This window comes from Dendrobates tinctorius, unplaced genomic scaffold (assembly GCF_039654945.1).
Source record: "Dendrobates tinctorius isolate UK_male_01 unplaced genomic scaffold, ASM3965494v1 ptg000089l, whole genome shotgun sequence".
NCBI classification, from domain to species: Eukaryota; Metazoa; Chordata; class Amphibia; order Anura; family Dendrobatidae; genus Dendrobates; species Dendrobates tinctorius.
The window spans coordinates 6307617-6326508 of NW_027361757.1; the positions used below are offsets into that span (position 1 = coordinate 6307617).

Consider the following 18892-nt stretch of genomic DNA (forward strand, 5'->3'; position numbering starts at 1 on the left):
GTGGCGCCCCCAGGAGTATGGTCACCACACTGGCATTACCTTCCTCCAGGGAGGGTGATGTCAGGCTTGGAAACAATGAAGGGTCTCTCTAACAGTTAACCATGTCATGCAACACAGTTCCCACTCCAGGCCAGCAGAGGGAGCTCTGAACCAGAATTGAGGGAGGAGTGCTCTCTGAGGGCCAGGAAGGGAAATGAGTCGGTTAGTGTGAGGAGAGCAAATAGTGTAGACGTGTGGAGAGAAGCTGGAGGTTGAGCTGAGGATAGAGAGCTCCCTCCCAGTGATAGCGCATGATCTGGAGCCTGGTCTCCATGGTTGTATGGATACTGAAGGTCCTGCAACAGAAACCAGACGAATAGGAAGCTGTAAATGCTCTATTCCCAACTAAGACTCGGAGGCACAACAGCGATGGGTGAGCCAAGAGAGATAGAAGGCTACAGCTGTCTGCCATACGAGGTAGATCCAAAAGGGAAGAAGAAGGAGGAACTTCAGTGTAACACTGCACTGCATGTACCTCAAATAAGCACTAGAGAGGAGACTACACAACCCATCTGACAGAGATTCCTAAGTTGCTTCCAGGCTAATCATCTCCTGTGCCATCTGTAATCTGGACCCTGGACAGCACTTCCAAGTAAAGGTATAGAAACTACATTCCGCTGTGTCCTTGCCTTCTTCCTGCAACTTCTTCAGCACTGCTACATCTCTGTGCCAGACACTGCACCCTCTTCCCCAACCAACAGCCCTGCCTGTGGAGGGCTACAACACCTTTGCTGCACTACACCATCTGTAAAAAGAGGATCTGTCTGCAGCGTCGGCTTCATTGCCGAACACCACAGGTGGCGTCACGAATCACTCAAAACTTTATTTCACCACTCAATCCCCTTTTTACATGGGCGCCCAGGGCCACAAACCAGGTCACTGCTTCTGTGACATTCCCCTCTCAAGGTCCGGCCCGGTACTGAGTACCCCACAGCCCTGGGAGGGCGACCCATTTTGGCATCACGAACAGGATTACGGAACCCGGTATCCCCGGGTCCTGTGTGCCAGAGACTATTTTGTGTACTGTGGACTGTTGGTGCCATTGCCGCCATTATCCCGCTGCTTGGCGCGCGCGGGAAACCAAAGAGGCGGGCCGTCGTGGGCGGAGCCTGCCAAAGAGCGCAAGGAAGTGAAGTGCCGCGCAGGAAGAGAGGACAGCGCGAGAAGGGGTGGAACTGAGGCCTACAGCCGGTAAGCCGCTCAATCCCGGGGCCTTGCAACCGTTAACTATGGGGGAAGGAGAATGTCTGAGGCAAGCGCCGATGCAGCGGCGGACGCCCCCGCCAGCCCCTCAGTGTCGCAAGATGCAGTGCCCAACGCGGCTGCGGCTCCAATAGCACCCACAACAGAGGTCCCCATAATGCCAATGACTATGTCTTACATACCGGGAGCAGCATGGCTACCGCAGTATTCAGGGGAGTCACATACCCTGAGTGAATTTAAAGAGAGACTGTGCAGTTTGTTTGAGGTGTATCCTCTATCTGAAAGCCAGAAGGTAAACATCCTGATTGGGCAACTAACAGGTGCAGCACAGAGAGAAGTAAAAGCCTGGCAGGACACTGACAAAAAGACTGTTAAAAAGATTTTGGCCAAGCTAATAAGCACCTTTGACACCCGCACTGCAGCTGAAATCAAGATGAGGGTCTTTGGATGTAAACAGAAAGCAAAGGACAATATACGGGACTATGCTCTTAACCTGCAGGAGGCGCTGCGAGCCATCAAGCAGATTGACCCTGACAGTGTGAAAGATGGGGACGGACTGTTAAAAGAGCAATTCATTGAGGGACTCTTATCCAGCACCCACAGAGCACAGCTGCGCATCATAGCCCTACAGAACCCTGATCTGGACTTTGCTGATTTCAAGGACAGGGCTATCCGGGTGTTGCAGGAACCAACTGTCAGCCGTCTAGCACCCCCTAGGCGCCAAGCGATCACCTACCACCAGGAAGCAACATCTTTCCCTTCCATCCCTGTGGAAGCTGATTCACAGACTCTGGATAAAGATCCGACAGAAGAACTGCATCTTCAGGTCCAGGAGTTGACCAAAGGGATGGCTGCACTTCCTAAAACTGTGCAGTCCCTGCAGGTGTCCTCCAAGGAGAAGATCCAGCTTGCTTCCATTCCAGAGGATGTCCCGTGGCTCCGGAAGAGGAGAACCCCACCACTCCAAGGAAGGAACAACGATCGCTATGACCAGGACGGACGTCCCATCTATCGTCACCTTGCAAGATTCTGTTATTTAAACGAGAAACCACTGGGGCAGAGGGCCAACCCCCAGGAGTAGGACCACAAGGCCCAAGGAACTGCCGAGCCAAGTATGTTGGAGGGAGACCGATCCTTCCAGTGGTGATTGATGGCATCCCCATGAACGCTTTGCTGGACACTGGCTCCCAGGTGACCACTATGCCCTATATCCTCTACAAGTGGTATTGGGCTGACTCTGAACTTACCCGTGGCCCAAGTGATGAACTGACAGTAGTTGCCAGTAATGGTCAGTCTTTACCGCAAGTGGGATGTAAAGAAATTACTGTTAAAGTGGGTCGAGTACAGTTAAAACCTCAAGGTCTGATAGTTGTGGATATTGATCAACGAGAATGTAGTCCCATGATGACTCTTGGTACAAATGTAATTGAAAATTGTCTTTCCGAGGTTATTGTCTTGTTGCAACAGGTGGCTGAGACTGCTGGTTCCAGTGAATAACGAGTCCTGCAGAAGGAGATCAAGGCCCTGATGCAAAGACAGCAGGTAGAACTCTCTGGCGGAGAAATTGGCAGCGTCAGAGTGAGTGATGCTTTCCCCATTGCAATACCCCCCAGATGTGAAATGTTGATTTGGTGTCGGGCAGCCATGGGCCTCAGAGGAAAAGATTACCAGGCATTGGTAGAGCCAGTATACTCTGATAGCAGGCCCACTGTCCTGACAGCCAGAGGGGTAGTTGATGTACGTAAAGGGAGAGTACCTGTACGCCTTTTGAATTGTGGGGAGGAGGAGGCCACAATACCTCGGTATGCCACAATTGCCAAGCTGCTCACTGTCAGTAATAATGCAATGCAGGCAGCAGAGCCCTTGGTCTCATCCAACCAGGTGGAGGACAATGGCTCTGTAAAGCAGCGGGAGGAGTGGTGTCAGCAACTGCAGGTGGGAACTGACTCCACCCCTTCATACCAAAAGAATGGGGTTTACATAGTGACCCAGGAGTATGAGCGGGTATTCAGCAAACACCCTCTAGATTTTGGGAAGGCAAAAGGGGTTCAACGTCATATCCCCACTGGAGATGATCCACCCATAAAAGAAAGGTACCAGCCTATACCCCCAACACAATACCAATGTGCCAAAGGTATGCTGAGAGAGATGAAGGAAGCAGGGGTTATCAGAGACAGTTATATCCCCTGGGCAGCTCCAATAGTTTTTGTAAAGAAAAAGCCATGAGAATGTGTTTGGATTACAGGAAAATTAACAGCATTACACATAAGGATGCCTACCCATTACCCAGAATTGAGGAATCATTAGCTGCACTTAAAACTGGTAACTATTTTTCCACCTTAGAGCTCACTAGTGGGTATTGGCAGGTTCCCGTGGCAGAGGCAGACAAGGAGAAAACAGCATTTACCACCCCAATGGGTCTCTGAGTTCAACTATATGCAATTCGGGCTCTGCACCGCCCCAGGAACATTTCAACGGCTGATGGAGTGCTGCCTGGGACACAAGAACTTCGAGATGATCCTGTTGTGCCTTGATGATGTCATTGTTTTCTCCAAGACTTATGAAGACCATCTGAAGCATCTGGCTGAGGTGTTTGAAGCCTTGTCCAACTTTAGCCTTCCAAATGCCACCTCCTGAAGCCCAAGGTTCAGTACCTCGGTCATGTAGTGAGAGCAGAAGGTGTGGCACCAGATCCTGACAAAGTCACGGTCATCCGGGACTGGCCGAAGCCCAGCAACCTCCATGAAGTACGCCAATTCCTCGGGTTGGTAGTCTACTACCGAAGATTCATCAAGGGCTTCACTGAAATAGCCACCCCTATGCAAAATCTTCTGGTGGGTCAGCCAAAGAAGGCCAGAAACAAGAGTTCTACCATTGAATGGAATGAGGAACTGGAGAAGTCTTTCACTCGACTGAAAATGGCTCTCACTGGAGATGAAGTTCTGGCCTACCCAGATTATGACCAACCATTTGTTCTGTATACTGATGCCAGCAACGTGGGACTGGGAGCAGTACTGTCACAGGTACAGAATGGCAAAGAAAGAGTGATCTCTTACGCCAGCAGGAAGCTTCGACCCACTGAAAGGAACCCTGACAACTACAGTTCCTTCAAGCTGAAATTCCTCACCATAGTCTGGGCTGTGACTGAAAGATTCAAGCATTACCTAGCTTCAGCCAAGTTTACCATCTTCACGGACAACAACCCGTTGACTCACTTGGAAACTGCCAAGCTAGGTGCACTGGAGCAGCGAAGGATGGCTTGGCTGTCTAACCATGAATTTACCATCAAGTACCGAGCAGGGCACAAGAATGCCAATGCTGATGTGCTGTCCAGGATGCCTAATCTGCCAGATGCAGGAGAAGACCCTGAGGCACTCGAAGAAGTAGAGTTACCTCCCTTCCACCGGCCAATTGCGGCCCAACGTGCCCAGGAAGTGAGAAACAGACGGTCTATCCTGAAAGAGACTACCCTAAATCCATTGCCTCACTATGACTGGGCAGAAAAATATTCAGAATTGCGAGTCCTCAGTGGTTGATACCTTTTAATGGCTAACTGAAAAGATGGTAACACATTGCAAGCTTTCGAGACTACTCAGGTCTCTTCTTCAGGCTAGACTTATACAAAATCTGAAGAGTCACATATTTATGCACAATACAACACAGAAAAAATGCAATGGATAAGACAAGTGACGTGAAGCAGAACTATCAATATGGGAGAGGGAGAAACATAAATATTGGACCAGTACATAGATAAGGAGTCTGGATGTTTTATAGTCCTCTGATTGGGGTCTCCTAATGTGTTGTGATGCCCCCACTAGGTCTTGAATGCAAATTCCTTAATTGATGTAAAAAGACATAAATCCATGCGACACATTCATTCCAGCACTGAGAGTGTCAAAGGTCGTCATAAACTTATACTCCCAAACACGTCTCTCTCTCTGCTCTCTGAGATGTGAAGTTACCTTTCAATACCAGTAATTTCATATCCATGTTGCTGTGATCAGGGATACAAAAATGTTTTGCCACAGGTAGATCCATTCTTTTTTCTCTTATTGTGTGATTCATCCTTGTTCTAAGCTTTTGCCCTGTCTCCCCCACATACAGACCCACAGTTGGACATTTAGTACACCACATTAGATGTCATGCAGCTGAAAGTACCTGGGATCTTGTAGTCCTGATGTGTGTCACATCAGGACTACAAGATCCCAGGTACTTTCAGCTGCATGACATCTAATGTGGTGTACTTAATTATTTGTACTAAATGTCCAACTGGGGGTCTGTATGTGGGGGAGACAGGGCAAAAGCTTAGAACAAGGATGAATGCTCATCGTCACACAATAAGAGAAAAAAGAATGGATCTACCTGTGGCAAAACATCTTTGTATCCCTGATCACAGCAACATGGATATGAAATTACTGGTAATGAAAGGTAACTTCACATCTCAGAGAGAGAGACGTGTTTGGGAGTATAAAATTTATGACGACCTTTGACATTCTCAGTGCTGTTAATGAATGTGTCGCATGGATTTATGTCTTTTTACATCAATTAAGGAATTTGCTTTAAAGACCTGGTGGGGGCATCACAACACATTAGGAGACCCCAATCAGAGGACTATAAAGCATCCAGACTCCTTATCTATCAAATCAATCAAATCTATTATCGCCAAGTACATATTACATATATACAAGGAATTCTTTGTGGCAAAGAGGCAACATAATATATAACAACAGATACAACAAGTAACATCTAACAAGACAGATACAGTATATAGTCTACACATGACGATTTAATTGTTGAACAGAGAGTGGATAGAAGCTGTTCATATGGCGGTTGGTGCTGCATTTGGGGACTCTGAAGCGACGTCCTGAAGGGAGTAGTTGGAATGAGGAGTGTCCCGGGTGAGAGGGATCGGATGAAATTTTCAATGCGTGGGATCGAATACTCTTATCATAAAGATCCTGGATTTTAGGCAGGGGGGAACCTATAATTCTCTCTGCTGTTCTGAAAGTCCTTTGTAAGCGGAGTTTGTCATGCGCAGTGGCTCCCCCATACCAGACTATCAGAGAGGAACAAATCACAGATCTGATGACAGCATTAAAGAATAAGATCAGCAGATTCTTAGACAAACCATATCTTTTCAGCTGACGCAGGAAGAACATCCTCTGTTGTGCTTTTCTTATAACAGCATCCACGTTTTTCCCCCATTTAAGATCATGAGAGATGATAACACCAAGGAATTTGGTCTCTGTGACCCTAAGAACCACTTCGTCATGGATGTAGATTGGAAGTATCTCAAGTTGATCTTTCCTAAAATCCACAACCATCTCAGCAGTTATTTTAGTGTTGAGCACAAGATTTTTGGCTTTACACCAGTCACATATTCTTTCCACCTCACTCCGATACAAGTCTTCAGCATTTCCCCTGATGAGACCAATCAGTGTCATATCATCGGCAAATTTCAAGATTTTTACTGAGTCTGCTGAAGAGATGCAATCATTCGTATAGCGAGAAAACAGTAACGGGGACAAAACACACCCCTGAGGTGCCCCGATGTTTGTGACCAAGGTGTCCGAAGTGAATGGTCCAACTTTTACACTCTGTATCCTGGCTGTCAGGAAGTTATAAATCCACAAGCATAAGTTGAGTGTGTCTCCAAGAGCTACCATTTTCTTATGAAGTAAATTCGGATCAAATGGTATTGAACGCTGAGCTAAAGTCCATGAAAAGAATCCGGACATATGAGTGCAGTTCATCTGTATGATCCAAAATGTACTTCAGTGCCAGATTGACAGTGTCGTTTGCCGAACGATTCTCCTTATAGGCAAACTGAAGCGGGTCCCATAGCTTCTGCGTGAATTTTATCAGGTGGGACATCATAATTCTTTCGAAGACTTTCATAGCTACAGATGTGAGTGCTACTGGCCTATGTACTGGTCTATGTACTGGTCTATGTATCTATGTACTGGTCCAATAATTATGTTTCTCCCTCTCCCATATTGATAGTTCTGCTTCACGTCACTTGTCTTATCCATTGCATTTTTTCTGTGTTGTATTGTGCATAAATATGTGACTCTTCAGATTTTGTATTAGTCTAGCCTGAAGAAGAGACCTGAGTAGTCTCGAAAGCTTGCAATGTGTTACCATCTTTTCAGTTAGCCATTAAAAGGTATCAACCACTGAGGACTCTCAATTCTGAATATTTTTCTATCTACTGGCTAACACGGTACAAAGATATACATCTTTCCTGTATCATGACTGGGCAGAAACACAGGAAAGCGACCCTGCAGTCCGCCTGGTGAAGGAGCTACAGTCACAAGCTGACTCACGCCCGGATTCAGATGCTCCTGAAGAAACCCAGCAGTTGTGGAAGGAAAGAGGCAGACTGTTCATCTATGAAGGAAAGCTGTGTCGGAGGAGTATCAATGCCCGCACTCATGAGTTGGTCTGGCAGGTGGTAGTCCCAAAGAGAGAGGCATCAATGGTCCTGGAAGCATACCACAATGGAACTGGACACTTCGGATGGAAGAAGTTGGAGGCCTTGCTCCGAGAGAGATTCTACTGGGCTGGTATGAGGAAAGCCATTGAAAATTGGTGCCGGGAGTGTGGACAATGCAACCTGTGCAGAAAGGACCGTGACAGCCAGCGAGCTCCTTTGCAGCCAATAATAACCAAACAGCCACTCGAGTTGGTCGCCCTGGACCATGTTAAGTTGGTCCCAAGCCGTTCAGGCTACATTTATGCTCTTTCCATCGTTGACCACTACTCAAGATTCTTGGCAGTTGTGCCTGTCAAGGATCAAACAGCCAGGACAGCAGCCAGAGCATTCCAACAGCACTTTTGTAGACCACACGGATACCCTGAGAGAGTGCTTACAGATCAAGGTCCAGCCTTTAAGGCAGAAGTGTTCCAGGAATTCTGTAACTTGTACGTTTGTAAGAAGATCAGGACAACACCGTACCATCCACAGACCAATGGCATGTGTGAAAAGATGAACCAGGTGGTGATCGACCTACTGAAGACCTTGCCCTTGGAAGAGAGGAATCTGTGGCCAGAAAAGTTGCCAGATCTGGTTGACCTCTACAACCACATTCCTGTGAATTCCACCAACTGCACTCCAGCCTACCTAATGAGAGCGAGGCCTGGTAAGCTGCCTATTGATTTGGATATGGGAGTCCTGACACCTGAAGTGACATCACCAGATGCTGACTGGGATACAGAGAGGCAGCAACAGTACAGAAGAGTACAAGAGTGTGTGGAAAAGAGTCTAGCTCAGGCAAGAAAAAAAACGAGAGGAACTACAATCAACATGCACCTGCAGTTCCCTTGTCACCAGGAGAACAAGTCCTAAAGAGGAAAAGACAGATTCATAAATTGGATGACCAATGGGAAGCTGAACCCTACACTATTTTACCCTCAAACTTTGACAATACCAAGGTGTGCCTTATTAGTAAAGATGGAGGAGAAACCTCAGCAGCAATATCAAGGGATCATTTGAAATTATGCCCTAACCAGCTAAAGGAAAGAATGGAAGAACAAAATAACATCCAACCCATAGAAGAAAAGGTCAGCACTATACTTGGAGAATTCCCTGCAAATTGGACTAAAGTAAATGATGCCATAGTGGTGCCAGTATTGACATTTCCCCAACTGGTAGTACAAGAAGAAGTGACTCAAGAAAATCCTGAAAATCAGGAAATTCAGGCAGCAGAGGCCACACCAGCAGTGGAGCCAGAGAACCCTCGCCCTGCCAGTGGTGAATCTGTCATGCCCACAGTGAGTAGAAGTGGTCCTAGTAAATCTTGTATTCCTGTGCTACGCAGAACCACCAGTAGTGTATCCAGTACATCACCCACTACACCAGTAGTTAGCATCAGGCAACCAGTAAGATCCTCAACCACGCCAGTGTTACGTAGATCTACACGTACTACTCAAGGTATACCACCCCTTAGATTCCACATATGAATAAGTTAAAGCAATGTAGGTGTTAACATGTATATAAGTAACTGTTTAAATTTTGTGCCTACAGATATTCTGTAAGAAATTTCCTTTTTGAGTTTCCCCGTTTGTGTTATGGACATTTTGGCCACTGGACTAGGTGTGGTCACTAACTTTGTACATAGTTCACCATTTGCCCAGGAATAGACCATGGACGTTGATGCATGGACTTATCACAGGACTATTTTTGGAGCCTTTGGTTTTTGTAATTTTTCATTTTTATAAACCTTGTACAATTATATTTGTTTTTATGTTGTGTATGTTTTTCATCAGCCCAGGAGTGCTGAATTGCACTAGGGGGGAATGTGGTGCCCCCAGGAGTATGGTCGCCACACTGGCATTACCTTCCTCCAGGGAGGGTGATGTCAGGCTCGGAAACAATGAAGGGTCTCTCTGACAGTTAACCATGTCATGCAACACAGTTCCCACTCCAGGCCAGCAGAGGGAGCTCTGAACCAGAATTGAATGGGGGAGTGCTCTCTGAGGGCAGGAAGGGAAATGAGTCAGTTAGTGTGAGGAGGGCATAGAGAAGCTGGAGGTTGAGCTGAGGATAGAGAGCTCCCTCCCAGTGATAGCGCATGATCTGGAGCCTGGTCTCCATGGCTGTATGAATACTGAAGGTCCTGCAACAGAAACCAGACGAATAGGAAGCTGTAAATGCTCTATTCCCAACTAAGACTCGGAGGCACAACAGCGAAGGGTGAGCCAAGAGAGATAGAAGGCTACAGCTGTCTGCCATACGAGGTAGATCCAAAAGGGAAGAAGGAGGAACTTCAGTGTAACACTGCACTGCATGTACCTCAAATAAGCACTAGAGAGGAGACTACACAACCCATCTGACAGAGATTCCTAAGTTGCTTCCAGGCTAATCATCTCCTGTGCCATCTGTAATCTGGACCCTGGACAGCACTTACAAGTAAAGGTAAAGAAACTACATTCCGCTGTGTCCTTGCCTTCTTTCTGCAACTTTTTCAGCACTGCTACATCTCTGTGCCAGACACTGAACCCTCTTCCCCAACCAACAGCCCTGCCTGTGGAGGGCTACCACACCTTTGCTGCACTACACCATCTGTCCCAGAGGATCTGTCTGCAGCGTCGGCTTAACACCTTCATTGCCAAACACCACAGGTGGCATCACGAATCACTCAAACTTTATTTCACCACTCAATCCCCTTTTTACATGGGCGCCCAGGGCCACGGACCGGGTCACCGCTGCTGTGACATTCCCCTCTGAAGGACCGGCCTGGTACCCAGTACCCCACAGCCCAGGGAGGGCGACCCACGTCTTCGCTACATAAATGGTTATGCTGCAGCCTGGAAAGACAAGCTGCATGTCCATCTCCATGGGTGAGCCATGGACATTTCTTGAAATCCCATCCACTATGCTGTAACATCTGGACGCTGAGAGTTGGATGTTACATAAGTACACAGTGTTAAACCTGCAGCAACTCCAGATCATGGGTACAAACCCCAATATATTTTCCAGTAAAAAAAGGAATATAGCAGAAAAGTATACCTCTGACCTTACAACTGTCCCTATTCCCTATATTATAGACTGAGAGTCCTCCACTGAGTGAACTATGGTAACAACAACTACCCTGGCAACCTTAAAGGGAATCTGTCAGTAGGAACGACCCTCTTAAGCAGTCTATATGGGCATGTCGGTCATAGGAAGCTGAATAAAATGTCACATGGATTTCTGATATTTGATGTTTTATTCCAGAGATATCCATGTTTTTCATATTTATAAATAAACTGTTACGATCTATGGGTGGGACATAAATCTCAGAGCTTATTGTAAATGACAGGGGGTATAGCCAGCTGACTGTTCTCCTGATCTTCATGTCTCACACTGGCAGGGTCGGACTGAGGCACCGGGATACCGGAGCATCCTCTGGTGGACCTCGCCCCCAGCTCCTGTCTCCTTCATTAGTCTGTGCCCTGCATGTCAATAGTGTGCACCAAGTCATGTGTGTATGGGGTGTACGGAGCGGAGCCGCGTGTGTATGGGATGTGCACAGCGAAGTCGTTTGTGTACAAGGTATACAGAATGAAACAGTGTGTACACAAGGTGTTCGGAGCGGAGCCACGTGTGTACGGAGCGGAGCCACGTGTGTATGAGGTGTAAAGAGCAGAGCAGTGTGTGTACGAGGTGTACGGAGCGGAGCCGCTCATGTATGGAGTGTACGGAGCAGAGCCACGTGTGTATAGGGTTTGCGGAGCCGTGTGTGTACGCGGTGTACAGAGCGGTGCCATGTGTGTACAAGGTGTACAGAACGGAGCCCTGTGTGTATGAAGTGTACGGAGCCGTGTGTACGGGGTGTACCTAGCGGGACCGCATGTGTATGGGGTGTGCGAAACGGAGCCCTATGTGTACGAAGTGCACGGAGCTGAGCCATGTGTGTACAGAGTGGAGCCATGTGTGTACTGAGTGGAGCCGTGAGAGTGTGCGGTGTACGGAGCAGAGCAGTGTGTGTACGAGGCATACAAAGTGGAGCCGTGTGTGTATGAGGTGTGTGGAGCCGTGCATGTACAAGGTGTATAGTGGGGAGCATTCATACCTCCCAAACATACAAGATCCAGTGGGGCAGTCCCGATTTTGAGAGTCTGCCCCGCTGTCCCGGCCGGGAGCTTACTTTTACCGCGGACACAGGAGTACATGGCGGAGCCCCGAGGAGCACTTTAGAACTCGCACGTGAGGTTCCATCAGAAGTGACGTGCTGGAAGCTGACCGATAAGGTAATTTCGGGAGGAGATTGTGACGGAAGCATGGAGGCACTTCAGGGAATGCTTCAGATGCATCACCGTGTCCTCCTCCGACAGCGCGGACATCGGGATCACCTTGGAATCGGTGATGCCAGTCATATGAGTGGATGATGATATGTCCTGCATCGGGAGGCTCAGGTGGGCACTACAATGGGAGCAGGGCTGCTATAGTATCTTTATAGAATCTTTCTCTCTCTGTTCTCTTTCTTTCACCTTTTTTTCTCTGTTCTCTCTCTCTCTCAGTTCTTTCTTTCCCCTTTCTTTTTCTCTCTGTTCTCTTTCTTTCTCTGTTCTTCTTTCCCCCCTATCTTTCTCTCTAATCTTTCTTTTTCTTTCCCTCTGTTCTTTGTTTCGTTCTTCCTTTCTCTGTTCTTACTTTTGCTCTCTAATCCTTTCTCTCTAATCTTTCTCTCTGTGTTCTCTCTTTGTTTCTTTCTTTCCCCTTTCTTTCTCACTCTGTTATTCTTTCTCTGTTCTCTCTCTCCTTCCTCTGTTTTCTTTTTTCTCTCTGTTCTTTCTTTTCCTCAGTACCAATCAGTGTGCCCACAGTACCAGCCACTGTGCCCTCAGTACCAGTCAGTGTGATCAGCAGTGCTAAATGGGTGCGGTTGGGGCACGGACATGCACGTGACCAGTTGTGAAATGGGTGTGTTCAGGGGGTGGCCTAAAATTTGCGCATAGCTCACCGCATCCTTTGTCCCTCTTTCCCTTCTCCAAAAGTTGGGAGGTATGATGGTGACCCCCAAGAATGATTTTTCTCTGGTGGACCCAAGGTACTCCAGTCCGACCCTGCACACTGGTAACACATCCTTTCCGTAATCATTATCTCTGGAGGCAGATTCTCAGGGAGATCAGCGACCGGCCCATAGATCCTAACAGCTCTTTTACATATTAAGAAAAACATGGATTTTATGAGCATATGAAATCGGATCACAGATATCAAGGTATAAATTTATTCAACTTCCTATGACCTACCAGTCCATATAGATGGCTTGGTAGAGTTGTTCCTACTGACAAATTCCCTTTAAGACGACTACAGAAAAACAAGTGTGTAAGAAACTGTCGACAAGGGTGAAAATACACACGTTATTGATTGAGAGTGGAAGATAATGGAGTCACTTGTCTCACATACACATGATGCAACCGAATGCAATCACATACACACAATGCAGACCCATGATCCGGTCACATGCATCATACATGGCTACATTAACATTTTACATGCAGTACCTCCGATTATGCTAGCATGAAGCAAGCATAATCCAACCACTATTCTTGAAATCTATTCATTTTAAATTTTTATGTGAACCCACCATTAATTCAGATTTAGAAAGAGTAGGAAAATGCTACTATTAAAGAGAATCTTTCAGCTGGTGTTTGCTGTGTAATCTGAGGGAAGCATGAGATAGCGGCTGAGACACTGATTTCAGCAATCTCTCACTTATTAGACTGTGTGTTGTTGTTTCCATACAGTGAATATTTTATCACCTGGATATTATCACTGCACAGACTATCTTCCTTGTGCCTCCTGGTCCAACTCCACCCCTTCCACCGATAAGCAGCTCACTGTCAATATACAATGTACACAAAGAACTGTGGTGTGGGCAGGGTTAGCTTCTGAGCTCTGCTACATGCTGCATCTAAGTAGTGTGATTGTATCACAACTGCTTCACCCAGTAAACTAAGTGATACATCGCTGGAAGCAGAGTCTCTTTTCCTACATCATGCTGCTCTCAGACGAGGTAATAAAAACCTTTAAGGAAATCATTTTTTCTTTTGAGTCACATCAATATTTACCTCGTCAACTATTTGTTCTCCATTTGGTACCATATTGATGAAGTTTTGTATCACCTGAAAGCGTTCTTTTGGAAGGTCATTGGTATTCTGGGTAATCCTGGAATGCAAATAGAATGTAATTGGACCAAGAATTTATAAAAGTGGGTAAATATATGTACTCGAAAATCTGAAAATTTCACCCAGGCGATTTGTGTAAGCAAGAGAAGTTCATCCATGATGGTTCAATATATAGCAACTAAAAAACATAACTACTGTTTTCCTGTGTATTTTATAAATTAATAGCACACATGAAAATAAGCAATTTTCTAATTTAACTTATCAGAGAAAGCCGATTCTCTCTTCCCGGACTTATCTTTCACTCTTACTTCATGGGCAAAACCAGTAAAATCAGTCTTTAGTGACCACAGATTACCCCATTACTGCGATAGGAGACAGCAGTTGCTGCTCATAAGAGTCTAAGGCATTGGGACGCAGACACAGACGTTCTGCAGCAAGTTCTCCAAAAAAAACAGCACTGTAAATTTAACATGGTAATAACAATAAATATTCGCAACAAAAAGATTAATAAAATGATAAATTTTCTAACCAGGCAAACAATCTGGTTGCAGGGAACATGTCAGCTGTGGAATCTACTGGCAACATGTTATAGAGGGTCTGAATAGGTTAATGAAAATAGATTCAGTACAAGGGCTCATTCACAAGTCCGATTTTCATGTATGAGTACTAGCCGTGGTTTTTTTTTTTTTGTTTGTTTCTCCACGTACGAGAAATCACAATCTGTCCACACTCGGATCAGAATAATTGGTCCGCTTTTCTCAGAAGTGTTTGTCGGACTTGTGAATGAGCCCTAACTTGTAATTCATTCGTTGATTGCACAGCACAAAAAGAGCAGGATTTCAAAGGCTGCTCCTAATTAGTGATGCACAGCTTTCCTTGTACTATACATAGCCATCACTCACAGATTAAGGCCGCCCTTTAACTGGCAAGCCCAAAATGAGCCGGGAATTTTGACTAAAAAGTTAACTTAGTAACATAAAGTTAACCTAAAAATTTTCCTACAAAACTATACACAATTGTGATTAGTTCCTGCGATATAACATGCTACTAACAACTCAGACATTCTCAATGTGACAGGTTCCCTTTAAGGCATTTGGCTTGTAAAGAACTAATTAGAATACAGCAGAGTCTTCCGCCTGCCAAACTACACTGGTACCAAATATTAAGCGACTACAAGACATTGTCATAGAAACCAGCTCCTGTCTGTAATCTTACTATGTAAAAACATCTGATTTATATTACCAGCCAGATGTAAAAGAATGGGGAACTCTCAGAGTGAATGGGATTGCCTATGTGTGTAATAGCAAACCGCTATTGTTATAGTCAGGGTAAGTGACCATCGATGCACTATGTCACTGTTGTGATGGACGACGACTCACTTGCATTTACTTATAAAACTTCCCACGTAAGGTCTCTACACACAGCGCTATTAACCCCTTAGTGACAGAGCCATTTTACAGCTAAATGACAGGGACAATTTTTACAATTCTGACCACTGTCAATTTATGAGGTTATAACTCTGGAACGCTTCAACGGATCCCGCTGATTCTGAGAATGTTTTTTCATGACATATTGTACTTCATGTTAGTGGTAAAATTTCTTCGATATGTCTTGTGTTTATTTATGAAAAAAATGGAAGTATGGTGAAAATTTTGAAAATTTTGCAATTTAAAACTTTAAATTTTGATGCCCTTAAATCAAAGAGCTATGTCACATAAATTTCTTAATAAATAACATTTCCCATATGTTTACTTTACAGCAGCACAATTTTGGACCCAAAATTTTTTTTTGTTAGGAAGTTATAAGGGTTAAAAGTTGACCAGCGAGTTCTCATTTTTGCAACACCACTTTATTTTTACGGACCACATCACATTTGAAGCCACTTTGAGGGGTCTATATGATAGAAAATACCCAAAAGTGACACCATTCTAAAAATTGCACCCCTTAAGGCTAGTTTCACACTTGCTTTTTTTTGTAGCGCGTTTTTCCCGCAAAAAAACGCATTGAAAAAACGCATACAAAAGCATACAACTGCTGCGTTTTTTTCAAGCATTTTTATGAGCATGCATGAAAAAAATGCAGCGTTTTTATGCGTTTGTATGCGTTTTTACCGCGTTTGCGTTTTTTTCCAACATTTTTAGGTGGCCCCTCACACTAACCCAAACCATGACTTTACTAACCCTAACCCTGACCCTAACCCTAACCCTAACCCTGACCCTAACCCTAACCCAAATCATACTTAACCCTAACCCAAACCCTAAACCCTAACTAACCCTAACCCTGACCCTAACCCTTAACAAAACCATACTTAACCCTAACCCTGACCCTAACCCTAACCCTAACCCTGACCCTAACCCTTAACAAAACCATACTTAACCCTAATCCTGACCCTAACCCTGACCCTGACCCTAACCCTAACCCTGACCCTAACCCTTAACCAAACCATACTTAACCCTAATCCTGACCCTAACCCTGACCCTAACCCTTAACAAAACCATACTTAACCCTAACCCTGACCCTAACCCTAACCCTGACCCTAACCCTTAACCAAACCATACTTAACCCTAATCCTGACCCTAACCCTGACCCTAATCCTTAACAAAACCATACTTAACCCTAACCCTGACCCTAACCCTAACCCTAACCCTAACCCTGACCCTAACCCTTAACCAAACCATACTTAACCCTAATCCTGACCCTAACCCTGACCCTAACCCTTAACAAAACCATACTTAACCCTAACCCTGACCCTAACCCTAACCCTAACCCTGACCCTAACCCTAACCCTGACCCTAACCCTTAACCAAACCATACTTAACCCTAATCCTGACCCTAACCCTGACCCTAATCCTTAACAAAACCATACTTAACCCTAACCCTGACCCTAACCCTAACCCTGACCCTAACCCTAACCCTGACCCTAACCCTAACCCTAACCCTGACCCTAACCCTTAACCAAACCATACTTAACCCTAATCCTGACCCTAACCCTGACCCTAACCCTTAACCAAACCATACTTAACCCTAACCCTGACCCAAACCCCAACCCTAACCCTGACCCTGACCCTAACCCTAACCCTAAACCCCCTTAACTAACCCTAACTCTAACCCAAACCCCTAAATTCCATGGTTAAAAAAAAAAAACGCATATGCAAAAAAACGCATACATGAGCATGCCAGTGCGCACATATGCGCATCCATAGGCTATAATGGCCATTATTAGCGCAAAACGTGCCCATATGTGCGCATGCGCTTTTTTGCAGGGCCAAAAAATGCAACATGCTGCGTCTGGAAAATACAAACGCACACCCCAAAAAAACGCAGCGCATGAAAATCGCATACATGCGCTTACAAGCGCGCAGGTATGCGCACCCATGTTAAATATAGGGGAAAAAACGCATGCGCACATATGCGTTTTTTTCCAGCGCTAAAAAACGCAAATGTGAAACCAGCCTTAGGTGCTCAAAACCACATTCAAGAAGTTTATTAACCCTTTTAGGTGCGTCACAGGAATTTTTAGAATATTTTAAAAAAAAATGAACATTTATTTTTTTTTTTTCACAAAAAAATACTTCATGTTCAATTTTTTTTATTTTACCAAGGGTAACAGGAGAAATTGGAGTGCAAAAGTTATTGTGCAGTTTGTCCTGAGTATGCTGATACCTGATATGTGGGGGGAAACCACTGTTTCGGCGCATGGCAGAGCTCAGAAGGGAAGGAGCGCCGTTTGACTTTTTCAATGCAAAATTGGCAGGAATTCAGATCAGACGCCATGTCACGTTTGGAGAGCCCCTGATGTACCTAAACAGTGGAAAACCCCACAAGTGACCCCATTTTGTAAACTAGACCCCCCCAAGGAACTTATCTAGATATGTGGTGAGAACTTTGAACCCACAAGGGCTTCACAGAAGTTTATAACGTACAGCAGTACAATTAAAAAATCATATTTTTTCCACAAAAATGATCTTTTCACCCCCAATTTTTATTTTTCCAAGGGTAATAGGACCCTAAAAGTTATTGTGCAATTTGTTCTGAGTATGCTGATACCCCATATGTTGGTGTAAACGACTATTTCGGCGCATGGCAGAGCTCAGAAGGGAAGCAGCGCCATTTGATTTTTTTGGCTGGAATTGAGATTGAGCACCATGTCGCGATTGGAAAACCCCTGATGTACCAAAACAGTGGAAACCCCCCACAAATGACACTATTTTGGAAACTAGACCCCCCCAAGGAACTTATCTAGATGTCTGGTGAGCACTTTGAACCACCCCGTGCTTCACAGAAGTTAATAACGCCCGGGCGTGAAAATAAAAAAAAAAAATCTTTTTTTTCCACAAACATGATCTTTTAGTCACCAATTTTTTTATTTTCTCAAGGGTACCAGGAGAAATTGGACCCCAAAAGTTGTTGTCCAATTTGTCCTGAGTACGCTGATACCTCATATGTGGGAGAAAACTACTGTATGGGCACACGTTGGGGCTCAGAAGGGAAGTAGTGACGTTTTGGAATGCAGACTTTGATGGAATGGTCTGCGGGTGTCATGTGCGTTTGGAGAGCCTGTGATGTGCCTAAACTATTCCAACTCCCCACAAGTGACCCCATTTTGGAAACTAGAATCCCCACGGAACTTATCTAGATGTGTGGTGAGCACTTTGAACCCCTAAGTGCTTCACAGAAGTTTATAACGCCCAGGCGTGAAAATAAAAAAAATCATTTTTTCCACAAAAATGATATTTTTGCCTCCAATTTTTTATTTTCCTAAGGGTAACAGGAGAAATTGGACCCTAAAAGTTGTTTTGCAATTTGTCCTGAGTAGGCTGATACCCCATATGTGGGGGTAAAACACTGTTTGGGTGCATGGCAGAGCTTGGAAGGGAAGGAGCATCATTTGACCTTTTTCAACGCAGAATTGGCTGGAATTGAGATCACACGTCATGTTGCATTTGGAGAGCACCTTATGTGCCCAAACAGTGGAAACCCCCCAATTATAACTCCAACCCTAATCCCAACACACCCCTAACCCTAATCTCAGCCC

At 45.3% G+C, this 18892-nt stretch overlaps 1 protein-coding gene across 4 annotated transcripts in view; it reads right to left on the reverse strand.

The window, feature by feature from the left end:
* Nucleotides 1-18892, reverse strand: part of PALD1 (phosphatase domain containing paladin 1) — a 433079-nt gene that overhangs the window by 192881 nt on the left and 221306 nt on the right. For all 4 annotated transcript variants that reach the window (XM_073585784.1, XM_073585788.1, XM_073585787.1 and 1 more), the window contains one exon: nucleotides 13801-13897. In XM_073585784.1, coding sequence (XP_073441885.1) covers nucleotides 13801-13897 — 97 coding nt within the window. The remainder of the gene's footprint in view (nucleotides 1-13800; nucleotides 13898-18892) is intronic.